The following is a 16987-nucleotide window of genomic DNA, read 5'->3' as shown; positions in this document are numbered from 1 at the left end:
CAAGATTATCTTGACCTGACCAAGATTATCTTGACCTGACCAAGATTATCTTGACCTGACCAAGATTATCTTGACCTGACCAAGATTATCTTGACCTGACCAGATTATCTTGACCTGTCCACATTACTTGATATAATCGACAGTTGACCAGACTTTGAACAAAAGAAATACAATAGATAATGGAACAAAAGAAGAGGGCTAGACGTATATTAACAGAAAGTATAGAGGCCCTGCATGAAATTATCGATTGGCTCCAAACAAAGGATTTGAGCCGGTGTCCTTCACCGTAGTTATGGCGGAGTGCAGTCCATTCAATCAAATGGTGTCATCAACCTATTTGATTGCAATCATGCTTTTGTTGAATGCATTTGAGTAGTCCGCCATATTTACGGGATGATATGTCACATGCAAGGCCTCTATTTTCCAAATTCATTTCCTAATGTATGTGAGAATGATACAATAATGACATGATGAACATAGTCATTGATGCATCAGTTTTAAAATAGACTAGGCGGTTACCATATTTGGCGGTTCTCGGCTGGGCGCGATTACCAGGCTGATGGTGACATGTCCATATGACAGTTTTTACTAATTTGACCTCAGATGACCCCTGGCGACCCCAAAATGACCTTCCAAAAATTTGGCTCTAAATGTGGACTGTACCCACCAAGTTTCATGCCCATACGACAGTTTTTAGTAATTTGACCTCAGATGACCCCTGGGTGACCTTGGATGACCCCAAAATGATCTAAACTTATAACTCTAAATGTTGACTGTATGCCTACCCACCAAGTTTCATGCCCATATATGAGTTTTTACTAATTTGACCTCAGATGACCCGTGGTGACCTTGGATGACCCCAAAATGACCTTCAAAAATGTTGTTTTAAATGTTGACTGTACCTACCAAGTTTCATGCCCATACGACACTTTTTAGTAATTTGACCTCAGATGACCCCTGGGAGCGGACCCCGGTGTCAGATGACTTTAAAACGAACATAAACATCTTCTTGAAAGGACAGAACTACACCCACCCACCGAGTTTGAGCCCCGTACGACCTAGTTTCATGCCCATATGACAGTTTTTAGTCATTTTACCTCAAATGACCCCTGGGAGGGGGCCCCGGGTCGGATGACTTAACGAACATAAATTTCGTCTTGCCAGGACAGAACTACACCCACCCACCGAGTTTGAGCCCCGTACGACCTACGACGGCCTCACATTAGCAGTCACAGACAAAACCTAAATCTACAGAATATATCCGGCATTACTCGTCTCGAAAGAGCTCAAAATAAATAATTTTCTTGATGTCCTTTAACATGTTTCCATAGTTAACCATCGTTAGCCATGGATATCTATGCTGTAGAACTGACCGGTGACTAAGTCCGATTTATTGGGACGTTTATCGACCATCAACGAGTAATGTTCCATTAAAATAGCTTTGTGTGTTGAACCTCAACAGGTACATTAACTATGGCAGCTTGGGTAGACTCATCGTCAAAGAAACTTTGAAAGCTGTGTTGAGTACAGGTAAACCAGTAACCACCAACTTTCAGTTTATATCGTTACAAGTTATGCAGACAGCCGAATCCGGATTCGTCTTTTTGTTAAATTCATGTTACGCATGAATTTAGAGAAAATGGGATCAGCGCTTTAGCTCTAGAGGGCAGTATATAATTTTTTAACGATGATTAGTATCGACTGTGCTGCGCTACACCGTTACCTAACCCAGTATACCGCCCTCTTTCTCTTACTTATTACGCTGAGCATCGTTAACATTTATTATGCTGCCCTCTTAAGCTTATTCCTTGTTATCTAGTTCAAAATAATTCCTGCTTAACATAAATTCAACAAAGCGACGAATCCGAATTCGGCTGTCTGCCAAACACATAACGATATCATTAAGTAATTCATATAAGTAAGGACACGAGGATGTAAGACGGACTACACTAGTTCGAAAAGACCTATATCGCACTGGCCGACTAGCTTGACAAAATTCGATAATTCATACTATATATTATGTTATCAATATAGATCGTAAAGTAGGCCCTATCAATTGTGTAATAAGTAGAAGAAGTAGAAAAATGTAACATTAAACAAAAAAATATCTTCTCAAAAGATTTCTTAAGCTTATAATTCGTGTTTCTATACCTAGTCGATCACACGGAACAAGCCGATTGTATCAAGACTATGTATGCTGAATTCAATTACAATGGCGCTAGAGTAAGTTAAGGGCAGAATTTTGTGTGTTTTTTATTTATTTGTTTTTTGTTTTTTTGGTTTTTTGGGGTTTTTTTTTTTGTGGTTTTTTTTTGTGTGTGTTTTTTGTTGTTGTTGTTGTTGTTGTTTTGTTTTGTTTTTTGCCAATTTTGGTCTGTTTCTTAAATTTTCACTTGTGCTTTTCATTCTTTGTCATTTAGGGCCTATTTTTTTTAATCTATTTCTCTGTTTCAATTGACATGAATTTTGTATGAGCCAATTATGATATAGTTTGTATCGTGGTTCTTAAATTATGGCTGAAATGTACCCAAACAATTTTTACGCATTGCCCCAGAAATCTCAGATATAAGATCTCCTGAATAGTGTTTATTAATTTAGGCCAAAAACAGTTAGCTTCTGTATTGTATATTAAGCCTAAATATAAAATTGAGTGCGGATTTGAAGGAGAAAAGGGCATAGGCCTATATTATTGCCTTCATATCAGTCTTACGAAAGAAATGATACCCTAGCTTTATCGAATTTGCTTTCTCCTTATTTTGATTAACAATTCACTATAATAACATATACACTCCTGTTATACAGCTTGACGCAGATCGCACAAACGCTGGAGACGTTTTGGATAATGCAGCATTGCAAGTGATGATAAGGGTAAGAATGCATGGGTGCTGTTGATTAATTGATTGGTTGATTGATTGATTGATTGATTGATTGTGTGACTGAGTGACTGAATAACTGAATAAATGACTGATTGTTAATTGCTTGATAGATTGATTGCTTGTTAGATTGATTGAGCCTGATAGATCGATCGATCGATTGATTGATTGATTGATTGATTGATAGATCGATTGATTGATTGAAACATTGTGCTATTCGTCTGATGTTTCCTTTGTGTTATTTTTGCCTATAAATAAGTGACTATGCATGTATATGTCAACTATTTGAACTGAAGAAAATGAGAAAACAACTTAAAACAACAAGTTAAAATGACGTGGAGCATTTACCAGCTTTTGTTATTCGTAACATTCATAATAATTCGTAAGATATTCTTAATTGCAGTCCCTAGATATGTTACTCAGTTTATTTGGATATTTTCAAATGTCCATATTTCTACCTATATTTGTTTTACGTCCACCCTGTATGCTCGACTGACATAGAATGAGTCTAGCGACAATAGCGCTAAGGCCTGCCCGCGAAACTATCACGTGAACTACGGAATGCAATTTCAGTCGCAGGGATAATTTTGTGTTTTATTTGACGAGCAAATTAAACTGCATTCTTTTGATATTTTCTACCACCATTTTCCAGTTGTTTATGAATCGCAATGAAGATGACAGGAGTGGGATGCTACCAGGACTTAACATGACGGCTCAGCAGCTTTTCTTCCTCAGCGCTGTTCAGGTATGGCAGACTCTATATAGAGTGGGATCAGCATTAAAGGCCAAAACGACCAAAATCACTAAAAACGTGCATTTTATGCTATCTATGAATTTCAAGAGGTCATAAGTCAAACACGATAGGTCACAGTAAAATGTTGTGATTGACTTTGCTGATCCAAACATCCCTGTCAATAAATTAATAAACTTTGCATGACGCATAAGTCATTTTTCAAACAATATCCCATGTAAAAATTAAGCGTTTTGGTTCAAAACTGCAAAAATCACCAAAATACTTGTATTTTCATCCTTCAGGGCTCTGGTATGAGCGTTTGGGCAGTATTTTTGTGGGACATGAGAGCACATCAGACATATCGAATTGAATTCTGAATTACGAAGAATGTCCTTCAGATATCAAATAATTTTGATTTTTTGAAATTCGCGATATCATACAATAATACAAATTTTACGACAAAATATTAAAATTTGTCAATTTTTAAATTTTTACAGTCCTCGAAGTAAACGTTATAAATCTAATGATAATGTACTTAACGTGTATGTAGCTGGAAAGAAAAGCCGACGATCAATTGAAAATTTTGACCTTTAATTTTGTATTGAAGAGATACATTTTCCCCAAAAAAAGACCAAATTTTGTTGGTGTTTTTGAACAAAAAAATCCATATCTTGTGCTACACACCAAATGTGAAGTTGGTTCTACTCCATTTAGTTTTAAAGATATATAGCTAGCTGTTAAAATGACAAAAATCTTTAAATAGCGTAACCGTTGCCATGGAAATGGAAGAACGCACGGGTTTTACAATTTTGCCAACATGGTAGAAGATTCTCCAGACTCTTCTTAACATTTTGATACATAATTATTATTTGCTTCATTCATTTAGACACAATGCGATCTCATCAAAGACACACCAGAAGCTGTTACACGTTTCATCGAGAACACTCCAGTCTCGCCAGGAATATTCAGGTAACATTAAAATTGCACGACTAAGTCGCCAATAATCGTAGTCGCGACTATTAACGATAGTCGCGATTTTCGACTGTGATTTGGTGATAATCGACTAACGACGACTATCTTATAGGTTAAATACCACTAATAGGCCTGGGCGATACATTGAAATACGATGAGTAACTATTTGTTTTCATGGCATTCGAAAAGACTGCATTAAAATCGCTGAAATTGATCAAGTTATATAGCCATAAAAGTACTTTTTAGAGTTTGATGCTTCAAAATGGTACATTTTCTCTCATTATATGACATTTTTGATGTAATAGTACCAAAATTCATACGCACGGCTTCGGTTTTGAGTAATTAGAGAGATTGCGAAATTTACGTGAAACGTGACACGGGAACGCGAACGGCAAGCTACATTAGTCGAAAATCGGTTATTATGCCCTCTAGAGGGTGAAATCTATTGTGAATTGGTCAATCGTGGAATTACCGTAAGGCGATTACGTTGCGGTTGGTAGCAAAAAATGACGTTCCAAAATGACAAAAAAAACGGATTATAAAATGCAGAAAAATGTTATGTTTATCATGTTATGAAACGAATCAAAGTATCCTAATAGAACAAGTAGAGTCCGACATGTAATAAAATCCATTTTGGGGGTTAAAATTTGATCTCGTATAGACAAGAAGAAGTGAACAAATTTCGATTTTTTTCGACGCGAATTCGAACGGGCAGATTGCCTATTCATTTGTGTGTGGAAAATGCCGTCCAAAAATCAGCTTGCGAAGAGGCGTTTTAGGCAAGATTGTGTCGTGTTACGGCATAAATGCGGTATAATTGTCTGTTTGGGACGGGGAACAGAAGTTCGTGCAACGCTATTTTTCGCGTTGCTTTTTCGTTGTGCATTAAACAGCTGTCAAAGTGTTTTGCTTATGGATACTATTCAGCAAACTCCAAAATATTTTTAAAACATGATAATGCATGTGTTTTTGGTTTAAGTTAAAACGTTTTTATAACATATCGATGTATGTTTATATAAAAATCATGAAAACTCGTGTTATACTGAAATAATAATACAACAACATTTTAAGCCAAAATTCGAAATGCTATAGTAAAATATCATTTGGCAAACATATTTAAGTGTCTATTGCGTTTATCAGCAAGTTTAGAACAAAGGGTTTTTTGAATGTTAATAAAACTTTTAATGCCCTTGACCCCACATACCCTTTAACCCGACATTTAAAGTTTTCTGTAATATATTTGTGTTTGCTGGGTAGTAATCGAACTAGGCATATTAGATTATCTATTTTCATTTTGCTTTAGAAAGTAAACAGGGTATTATTTATATGATAATGGAGTTTGTTTATTGTTATTCGAATAATATACACCAAGACTTCCTAGGCAACAAACACCAAACTCTGTTTAGATTATTTAGACAAATAGCCCCGTGTGAACATAGGCCTATAGGCTACTCATTTTCCAATAGCCCGCAAAACTGAAATATCGCTAATCTGGACTGAATGCTTAGAGCATTATAGATACAGCCAGTCGTATTTGCATATCAATACCGAGGAAAGTAGTTCGATGAAAGAAGATAATCTTCTCTGGTTCGATGCACCCAAGGTGAAGCAATGGGTGCTTCCTATTACCTTTAGATTATTTGTCTCAGCATAGCGCCATCATGATTGCAATTGCGTTTACACGTAGTCTTGGTTCAGACTCTATGCGGCTATCACGAACATACTAGGAACGACGAGCGTTAGGACCGACACAAACGGGCTGTGTAGGAGGCTAGTTTTGATGTGAACGGGAATATGACGTTCTACCGCAAAATGCAGAAATCCGTAACCCGTATGGCGTTTGCAGTGAACGCCTCTCCGCAATCTCTCTACTAGTCGCCCTATCATATTGTAACTTTCAGCTTCGAGGGCGCACTGTCATTTTAAGGTGTTTACGGTTCAGTGCGTTAAAACAAGAAAAGTCTCAGGTCAACCTATGTTGAATTTTTGATCATTTGCCATCTAAATCATATAGTTTCACCTGATATTGGTGGCATTGAACTGTGAGAGTTCTGAATATGAGACAATTCCACCCGAAATTAGGCATTTTCCCATTGAAACAAGTGTAATACATAATTAGTGGTATTTAACCATTATGTCCTTAAGATAATTAAGTACGACGACTATAGGCTATACTATTATTACTATACATAAAGTTTGGCAAATTTATTGTTTGACATCCATACAGATGGTCCTGAAATAGTTTTTATGTGACAGTTTATCGTATCATGGTTGCACTTGCATTCTCTCATAATGGTCGATTTCATTGCTTCATTTGCCAACAGTAATGATAGATTAATACACAGTCCGTCAATATCTATCTATACGTGTTGGTTTGTGTATTTAGGGCATGAAAATTAGTAAATTTCCTCGATTTTTGCTCAAATTTTTAATTGTCGTGATCAAGCGACTAGTCGCGACTATTTGGTGCCGACTAGTCGACTACTCAAAAGTCGTGCAGTCCTTATATTTTTTAGGGGCCTAAATTTTTGGTGTAAAAATGTTTGCATAATTGTTTTTTAATTATTTTTTAGTTGTTTTTTTTAGTTTTGATTTTTTTTGGCGTCGATGGGACACCGTAAAATTGAGTTACATGAATGGTTGACTCCATTTGAAGTCTTCACCCCCTGTGTGAAAGATTAAGGCCATGTCTTCCATATAGAGGGCGTATGGATTTCACATGGAATAGTCCAGAGTAACAGCCAAAGTCAGTCAGATACAGTTACAACTAGTGGCAAATGGTGGTCATAGACCACAAACCTAGCTGGGGCATGTTGGTGTTGTGGAGGTATCTGACCTCTGCAAAATGTTTCAAAAATGTTCCCCCTGACCATGAGGTATGTTGTCACCAAATTTGAGTCCCTTACTCCTTACATATCCAGAAAATGCAATTTTAAGATTTGACCCCGGATGACCTTTGACCTGACCCCTGCAAAATGTTTCAAAAATGCTCCCCTGGTCATCAAGTTTGTTGTTACATAGTTTGAGTCCCGTACCCCTTACAGATGTCCAGAAAATTAATTTCTAAGTTTTGACCTCTGCATGACCTTTGCCCTGACCCCTGCAAAATGTTCCCCTGGTCATGAGATTTGTTGCCACTGAGTTTGAGCCCCCATACCCCTTACAGATATCCAGAAAATGAAATTATAAGATTTGACCCCAGATAACCTTTGACCTGACCCCTGCAAAGTGTTCCAAAACGTTCCCCTGATCATTAAGTTTGTTGTCAACAAGTTTGAGCCCCACACCCCTTACAGATAATGCAATTATACGATATTACCTCCTTAATGACCTTTGACCCCAATTCTGTATGCAAGTTATAGGCGTGTGGTATAGCCGATGCATATATGCAAATGACATCATCGTACTATATAATATGTGGCAGAAGAAGCACTTTGAAGGTATTTGGTTATAAACCGGAAATGCCCCCTTAATGACCTTTGATCCCAATTCTGTTTAGACACTATGAGCACTGGATATAGCCGATACATATGTGCAAGTTACGTAATTGCAGGGTGTAACATGTAGGAGGAGAAGCATTTTAAAGTTTGTTGACAGAAGAAGAAAGAAAGAAGAAAGAAAGAAGAATCGGGTAGAAAAACAGGACCTAGCTCGGGGGGTTGTAAACCCCCCAGCTAGGTAACAATTTCGTTTACGTATTTTATCTTTCCCAGGGTGACTGGAGCATTGCAGAATTCCGAATATTTTTCTGACGCATTCAATTGTTCCGCCGATAGTTACATGAATCCCGACAATAAATGTAACTTCTGGTAATCTCAGCAAATGGCGAAGATATATTTTAATTAAAATGGCCATACAGTAGACTTATATCGTTATGATTTTTGCAGAATTCCAAATAGATATTCGTCTGATTGCAGAATGCCGAATACTACATTCGTCTGTTTGTAAATGTTGACATCGTGTTACGCATGAATTCACAATTAAATAAGTGATATTGAGCTATTCAATTTAAAACACACACTCCCCCTGTGTCAGATTTTAGAGATATCTTCCACATGGGGAGTATGAATTTCAAATAGAATAAACTTCAAGTAGAATGAACTCATATGACATCCTCCATAATTTTCATACACACTCTAAGACAGATTCAACCGGAATCGTCCATAGAGGGAGGGTGAGTTTCAAATAGATTTGGTTAATGTGCTGATTCCATTTGAAAATCATACTCCTCCCGTGGAAGATTTGTCCAAAGTCTTTCACAGGGGTTGTGTGGATTTTAAATGGAATAGCATATTCTTCCCCTTGGCTCTATACCTTTTAGATAAATCACAGACATTTCAAACATTTGCTTTGTTGTTCAGTGTTATGTCAAAATCATGACGATTATTTTATTAGTGCGCGATTAGTTAAGACAATTAAAGCTTTAGATTCTTTCGTGTACGTTTTCAATCTTTACTAAATATTATCGATATCTTTTTTCAGGACAGCTAAATGATTTTTTTAACATTCTTGCATGCACTCTCAATTTCAAGGATTTAAAATAAATCGTTAAGGATTGTGATTAGGGACCACTCAAGTATTAGATTTAAAATTAAATCTTACAGATTTAAAATCAAATCTTCAAGATTTAAAATTCAAATCTTTAGGATTACTTTTAAATCTCAGAATGATTGGTCCCTTTAATTAAATCTAGAGTGTATTCCATCAAAAATGTACTGTAAGGTTAAATTCCAAAATGAATCAAAAGCATAGCACTAGATTGATGACGTATTTTCCCGAAATAGTAATAAAGTTGGGAATATTTTTACTTAATAAATAGTTCAACGGACAAAAACAAGGATGCAGTAACAGGATAAGAACAATATCTTAAACAATCATGTTTGTACTTAGGTTACATAAATATACGCGATAATTCGCCGTAGAAGTGATGATGTAACAGGATTAACAACCACATCAATCAATAGGTTAAAACAATTTTTGAATATATCGCGCTGCACTAGTACGTTCACGAGGTACTTCTGCATTGAACCATATCATGCTGATCACTCGCACCTGTAAGATAGTGTCTTTGAAAAGAGTGGTATTGTATTCAGTATGATTGCAGACAGACACAGGTGATGGTGCAACCTACTTATAGCGCAGGGCGATATATTCAAACTATGGTCAGTTAATCCTGTTATAGCAATACTTCTACGGCGAATAGTGTGCTTCGACGTCCTATTGATCTAAAACATGTTTTATACTATATACTCTGTATTATAATAAATAGTTTTGATAAAAACAATAAACATTTTTACTTTTTTATAATTATGTACCGTATTGTGCAATAGTTTTTTGGGTTTTTTTTGTACTTCAACGCTGTCCATCACATCTTGCGGCCATTTCATTCGCTGTTGAATAATCCACACATCATTCACTTTGATATTTGAATAGCTTATTTCCAAACCGTGTTAAGTTCATAACCACATGTTTCTCATTTACTTGTGTGATACAATTGTAATTACTTTGACAAGTTTGACATTATCAACAATGAATTGTACCATTATTTACCACAACAATGCTGGTTAACAGACTATATGCAGACTATTGTTCTCATTTGGGAATCAAGGCCTCACACAGTATTGTTAAGGCTGGTTCAAAGTGAATATTCGAAGCCGAATATTCGGCTTCGAATACGTTTTGGGCGTCAAAATATATGCGGCTTCGAATATAAAACTATGAACCGGAGAAAGATATATTTCTACAATTTACAGCGTTGCCCGACTGTTAACAAGTATTGCCCGTTGACCAAGGTGAGCAAAATTTAGAGAATTTCTTTAACGAAGTTAATAAAATCATAATAGGTAAACTCCATTGAACTATTGTCATGATTTAATGTCTGTATAAATGGGTCTAAATAGGAGCAGTGGCGTAACCAGTGGGGGCCCGGGGTGCAAGCTGCCCCCGGACACAAAAACCTGGAAGGAGAGTAAAAAATTGGGAAGGGGAAAAAGGGAGAAAAAGAGGGAAGAAAAAAGAGGGGAGAGAAAGGGGAAAGAAAAGAAAAAAGGGGAAGGGAGAAGAAAAAAAAAGGGAAAGAAAGAGGGAAGAGAAAGGGAAAGAAGAAAAGAAAAAGAGGGAAGAAAAGGGGAAGGAGAAGAGAAAAGGGAAGGGACTCAAGGGAGAAGAGAAAAGGAAAGAAAGAGAGAAGATCTATAGGCCTACTACTTTCATTGTGAAATTTGTACTCTGAAACACTGATATTTTCTAATATGCCAAAAACCAGGAGCTTCATGGCGCTCATCCCTTGATCCCCGCCTGGACCCCTGGACCCCACCGACTCCACCTCTTTTGATCAGAAATTGGGAAATTTTTCAATCTTGCCCCCCCCCCGGAAGGTCAGGTCTGGTTACGCCCCTGATCTGAATAGGAGTCAAAAAGATTTGCTTTTTGGGGCATTTACGACCTGCCTGTAACAGGCGCGGAGGTTGGCCCATATACCTTCTTGTAGGTTTCAACTGCAAAGCAAATCAAGAAATGAATGAGTCAATAGATAAATAAGTAAATAAATAATAAATAAATAAATAAGTCAATAAATAAGTCAATAAATTCATAAATAAATAAATAAATAAATATAAATAAATAAATAAATAAATAAATAAATAAATAAATAAATAAATAAATAAATATCATAAGATATGATTGAAGCGACGACTAATATGACAGCCCTCACAAGTGTTATATATGAGACCACTCACGGTGACCCACCAAATATATATCTGTCGAGTTCAACAAAATTCAACTCCCACAAATATATTTCCGGTGAATACTTTTTTCATTGGCTGATATCCACTTGAGATCGGTATCATCAAAGTAGTACTGCTCTCATTTCATGATTCATTGAGCAATCAATTTTGGCATTTGACCGAAATACGCGTCAAAAGATAAAAAGTCTCGTTCCGAACTTGTGTAGGCCTACATTGCTGGGGCCTAAGTGTGTTTTAATGCCTGATTCACAGATTATAGAAATAAACAAGAATTTATTTTAAAAGAACACGCAATGATAGGATACCAACGCTCGTGGTTTTGGTTGTTCTGCATAGTTTATGAAGATATTCATTGCAAAGCGCTATATATCCATTCCTACATATTACTTATTTTGCCCTCTTAATTATTGATTATAATTATGAATTTGACTGATAACAACGCATTATATCTTTATTCCGCCCAAAATAACATCGTTTATTGGGGCCAAAAACGTCAAGAATTCCGCTAGTGCGGAAAAGATGACAAAAATGGTTGAACCTCCATGGCAAACGCATTTTTATATCAATAGACAATGATTTACCACCCCAGACCTCACACATCGTATGCCAGGGGCAGATGCATATGGCCATGATATGGGGACCTAGAACTGGGGCCAAACATTATTTATGTACTAAATGAACCGGGGTGGAGGCATAAATCTGAATTTGGACTTTTTTCTGCATCAGTCGATTTAAAATATGGAAACATTCTTTAGGTTATGTTTGTAAGCCTAAATATCATATTATTTGCATAAAACATTACTTACCATCACTACAGCATTGGAATGCTATTGCCTGCCAGGCATTTTCCTTTACTTTCATATCATATAAAAATGGGTACGCGTGTACCGCACTAATAAGGGGGCACACCACTAAATGAATGCCCCATTTGTGTAACCCTAATGAGTTCCGGTAAAATACAGAAACTATTTGAGGTATTTTGGGCTGGGCTGGACTTATTAATCAGAAAGAGTGGCGAATTATAGCTTAAATAAAAGTGGAAAGCCTATACATAAATTTGAGTCACCAAACATGTCGCATTTTTATAATTATTGAGAAAATAGGTCCGCATTATACTTATAGTGTATGTAGGTGGGATGAAAAGCCGACAATCAATTGACAATTTTGACCTTTCGTATTGAAGATATGGATTTTTTCCCCAAAACACCAAAAAATTAGGTCTTTGGGGAAAAAAATCCATATCTTCAATATGAAAGGGCAAAACTTTCAATTGATCGTCGGCTTTTCCTCCCAGCTACATACACTTTAAGAAAAAATATCATTAGATTTATAATATTTACTTCGAGGACTGTTATATCAATATGTGAAAAATATCAAATTTTAATAATTTGTCATAAAGTTTGTATTATATCGTGAATTTCAAAAAATGAAAATTATTTGATATCAGAAAGACATTCTTCGTATTCATAATGTAATTCGATATGTTTGATGTGCTCTCATGTCCCACAAAAATACTGTCGAAACGCTCAAAACGCTCATTCCAGATCCTTTGATTTTCATTGGGGATTTTTGAAATCATCGTTCGTCGAACGATATTCAGGTGACCTCGAGCCTTTCATATAAATCAATAGTATCTCGCTATCAGTTGCGCGATATTTAATCCGATTCAACTCGGCGTGTATTCGTTGCCGTATATATTTTCACGTCACAAAAAGTATTCGAAGCCGAATATTCGCCTTCGAATATGCACTATGAACCGACCCTTACTGTGCATCCATCAACTGTTTACTTTGTAATGGTGTGTCCAACTGAAATTATAATACCTATAGCATCACAACCCATTGCAATATCGCACATGTAAATCAGAAACATGTATATGTGGACTTAACACGGTTTGGAAATAAGCTCTTCATTTATGTAGTTCATCATTCAAAACTAACTTTTATCATTAGCACGTATTTCTTGCGGTTGTTGTTCCGTATTGGCTGTTCCACTTGTGGACGTATAAGGTGGCTCACTGTAATGTACTTCTGCATTAACTGCGCCATTCTCAGCAACTCCATCAGAAGTCCCAAATTCTTCCGGCAATGGTCGTAATGGCGGCGGTAACGCTGGTCGCGGTAAAGTATAAACATACGACCCGTTCTCTCCATAGATAACCTCTGGTAATGCAATCTGAGGTTTCTTAGTCTCAAGATCTTTACGTATCTTCCCAATCTTGACATAAAGCGAAATATCGATGGTTAAAAATACAAAAGCAGCAAGTACGCCGAAAATAAATGTCATTACCCATGGAAATACATCTATGATTGACGGTGACGAACATAGCGCACAATTGTCACCAGAGTTGCCCTTTGTTGTAGGTCTTATAGTGATAGCACGTGATGTCCAAGTAGTAGGCTGTAACACTAGAGATGATGTTGTCGCTGCTTTTGTAACAGGAGGCGTTGATAAGGTAGGCAAAGTTCCAAGTACGACCAGAGGTCCGATATAGCATGCCTTAGTCATGTCAGGAAACCATATACTAGAAACATGACACACAAACACAGAATTGGTGTCACTAGGACGTGCTAAGAAAGTAAGCTGTGAGTACACATTGTCTTTGTCCGATCCTTTCAGCTCAACAAAGTTCCTTGCGAACATGTCTCCAGTCGGCCTCCACGAAATGGTGACAGGTGGAATGCCGGCTTCTGATGAACAGTTCAGTGTTATCTGACTACCAACCATAATGGGTACCTCACCATCTGGCGTGCAAATGGGTTTCGAATCCATCGGAAAGAAACGTACTTCAATTTGAACATTATCTGATGCGATCTGCGTCACCTGCCCCGCATTGTTGGACAAAACCTGACATGAGTACAACCCAGCGTCTTCTTTTCTCACATGCAGAAGACTCAGTAGATAGACCATAGATGAGTCTGATTGCTCCCGTTGAGCGAGATAATATCGCGGTCCAATATTCAACGGCAGGTCACCATTCCAAGCGATTGATTCAGTTCCAGCATTTGTATCCCTCGATATTGTCACGATATGATTTGGTTCCAAATTCCAGAATTGACAGTGAAGAGCTAAAACAGATTCATCGTTAACTGGATTGGTTGGTGATGACGCTTCTAGTATGACTTCAGCAAAAACTATTGTACAGTTATTTGGTATTTGTAAAAATACGTAAAATGCAAGAAATATTGTCAGGATAAACTGCAGACCCCGTGTACAAAACAACATGATCATACTTCTTCCTGATTCCTGTATTATGTATAAAACAAAGTTTCTCTGAAAATAACGCTAACGCGACCGTTTAAACTTGAAGAGTTGAATAGACACGCCTTTCCCGTCACAAATTATTGTGCAAAGCTGACATTTGACGAAAAAATGACAAATATTTATAAAACAAAGTTTCTCTCAAAATAACGCCAGACGGAACAACACAAAGTTGCAGAATCACTTGTAAGTTGTATTCCAAATCGCGACCGTTTACAATTGAAGATCTTTCCCATCACAAATTATTGTGCGAAGCTGACATTTGACGAAAAAATGACAAATATTGTGAAAAAAATTACTATAGCCATACTTATCGAACGTACAGAGTGACAATGGTCTGCGTATTATTGGAAATGGCATTTTGATATAAACTATCCACAGAGTGATTGTAGATATTAAATTCTATATTTAGTGATATTTGAAAAGTACTCGCCAAAACGCGTTGTGAAAATATTAATTTTAGCTCCATTTTAGTATAAACTACAGATTTCACATTTTCATAAAGATGTTGGACTAAACGAGCGTGTCTGTTAACGTTTTCATCTGATATGTTTTTAAATTTACCAATTTCAAAATATTTTGGGTTCGAATCATGATAGATGCATGGTTGATGATTTTATTATTTAATTTCGTTCGTTGCCATGGTTACTTTACTCGTATGTTAGGGTTGTACAGTTTTTTTAATTTGGAAAATATGAAACCTTTGCAACTTTCCCAATACATTATAAAAAAAATAACATCAAATTACATCAAATTTCTTATATACTTAACATAAAATAATTCCGAGCAAAAATAGTGGAAGGCGAATCAAGTCAGGCTCTTGGCTATACACAAACATCAAAGTATATTATTAAAGACAAGGATATAATGATGAGATCATTGAACTTACTCTTAAGGGTAGACGATATATTGTTGGTCGAAGCAGTAAAAACAAAATCGAATTTCATATCTAAATCAATATATTATATTGAAAAATAACAGTTTGAAGTTTCGCAAAAGTTCATTCTGCAATTCATATACTTTGAAAACTTACTTGATTTATTGTTGTTAATGAGTTATGTACGTTTTACAAAAGTGTTATTGTTTCAGCTCTCTTTACAACATAACTCAAGAACCACAGGACCTACAAAAGTAGGCGTATATCTGTGATATTTGAATTTTTCTGCACACTCGCTATGAATTGATCAATGCAATATATGCCAAAGCTCACTGCCATTCGCAAGATGCTGTGAACTATCAAATCGCAACAGTTTAAAATCGTTGCTAACCTTAAGGTCATGTCTTCAGAGATTGGACTATTCTTGTTGAAACCACCCCCTCTGGAAGACAAGACTTGAATCTTTCACACTAGGGAGTGTGAATTTCAAAAGGGGTTACCTAAAATAAATAATCTATTATAGATGACTCCATTTGAGATCTACACCCCCTGTGTGGAAGATTAAGGTAATGTCTTCCATAGGGATGTATGGGTTTCAACCGGAATAGCCCAATATGCGTCGTTGTGACTGAATCAACACAAACCAGAATTTTATAATAATTATAAAACGCACAGTGGCACACTCTAATCAGCTGTTCCTTTCGGGTTCTTTTCGACATCTCTGGGTTGTGCAATAATTATTTCCCTGATATGCCAATGGGGATGGCAACATTTCTGGCAAGTCAAACGGGACGCGATGGGGCTGACAATTTTTCCGGGCATTTTTGGCACTCCATGGAGCACCCATAGAATCAACATAATTTGACCTGAGCGATGTTTCACTTAGATTGTGGAAAATGATGTTGTCGTTGTTGTTGTTATTGTTGTTTTTGTTTTTGAAACAGTAGCTCCTACCTTGAAGTAGGCTACTAAGTATAGTTATTTCACCTTCCTGTTTAAAATGATTTTGCAAAACTGAAACATTCAATATATAATGTAATATTACTCTTAAAAATCTCTTAATGTTTGTACTTCCTTACACTCACATTAAAGGGACATTTTGTGATCCATTGCCTCATCCCCCAACGGTTAAGATTCACTGAAAACGAAACTTGGGGTGACTAACTAAGGAAAAGTTAGTTAAAACAATGTCAAGTACGACTAACCTGTAACCAATACGGCTGGACTGGACTAATCTATATGTTAGTAGGTCAGGATACACTAGGGACTTAACTATCAAAATACTAGTTCAACCTTGACCTACTAATATAATAAATTAGTTCAACCGAGACCTACTAGTGCTTATTAGGGCCTCAACTAATATATTGGGGTGTTCTACTAATGGGCTCTACTATCAAAAACGATGTCAAGTACGACTATTTTTTTTAATAGGGCATTCTGTACTAATGTTTGACTAGTTCAGCTGATTGAACTAGCCTGTGGAACTAGCAGCTCTAGGGATTGAACTAAATAGGTGAACTAGCAC

The 16987-nt window shown here is 36.6% G+C and overlaps 1 protein-coding gene across 1 annotated transcript in view; it reads left to right on the top strand.

Moving 5' to 3' along the window:
* Positions 1-9842, top strand: part of LOC140168111 (endothelin-converting enzyme homolog) — a 50002-nt gene extending 40160 nt beyond the window's left edge. The window contains exons 17-22 of the mRNA XM_072191415.1: positions 1463-1530; positions 2156-2223; positions 2803-2868; positions 3526-3618; positions 4493-4575; positions 8292-9842. Of these exons, the coding sequence (XP_072047516.1) occupies positions 1463-1530; positions 2156-2223; positions 2803-2868; positions 3526-3618; positions 4493-4575; positions 8292-8391 (478 nt within the window). The 3' untranslated portion in view covers positions 8392-9842. The remainder of the gene's footprint in view (positions 1-1462; positions 1531-2155; positions 2224-2802; positions 2869-3525; positions 3619-4492; positions 4576-8291) is intronic.
* The last annotated feature ends 7145 nt before the right edge of the window (positions 9843-16987 follow it).

This window comes from Amphiura filiformis, chromosome 13 (assembly GCF_039555335.1).
Source record: "Amphiura filiformis chromosome 13, Afil_fr2py, whole genome shotgun sequence".
NCBI classification, from domain to species: domain Eukaryota; kingdom Metazoa; phylum Echinodermata; class Ophiuroidea; order Amphilepidida; family Amphiuridae; genus Amphiura; species Amphiura filiformis.
The sequence above is the reverse complement of the archived record's forward strand: the minus strand, read 5'-3'. Positions and strand labels throughout refer to the sequence as shown.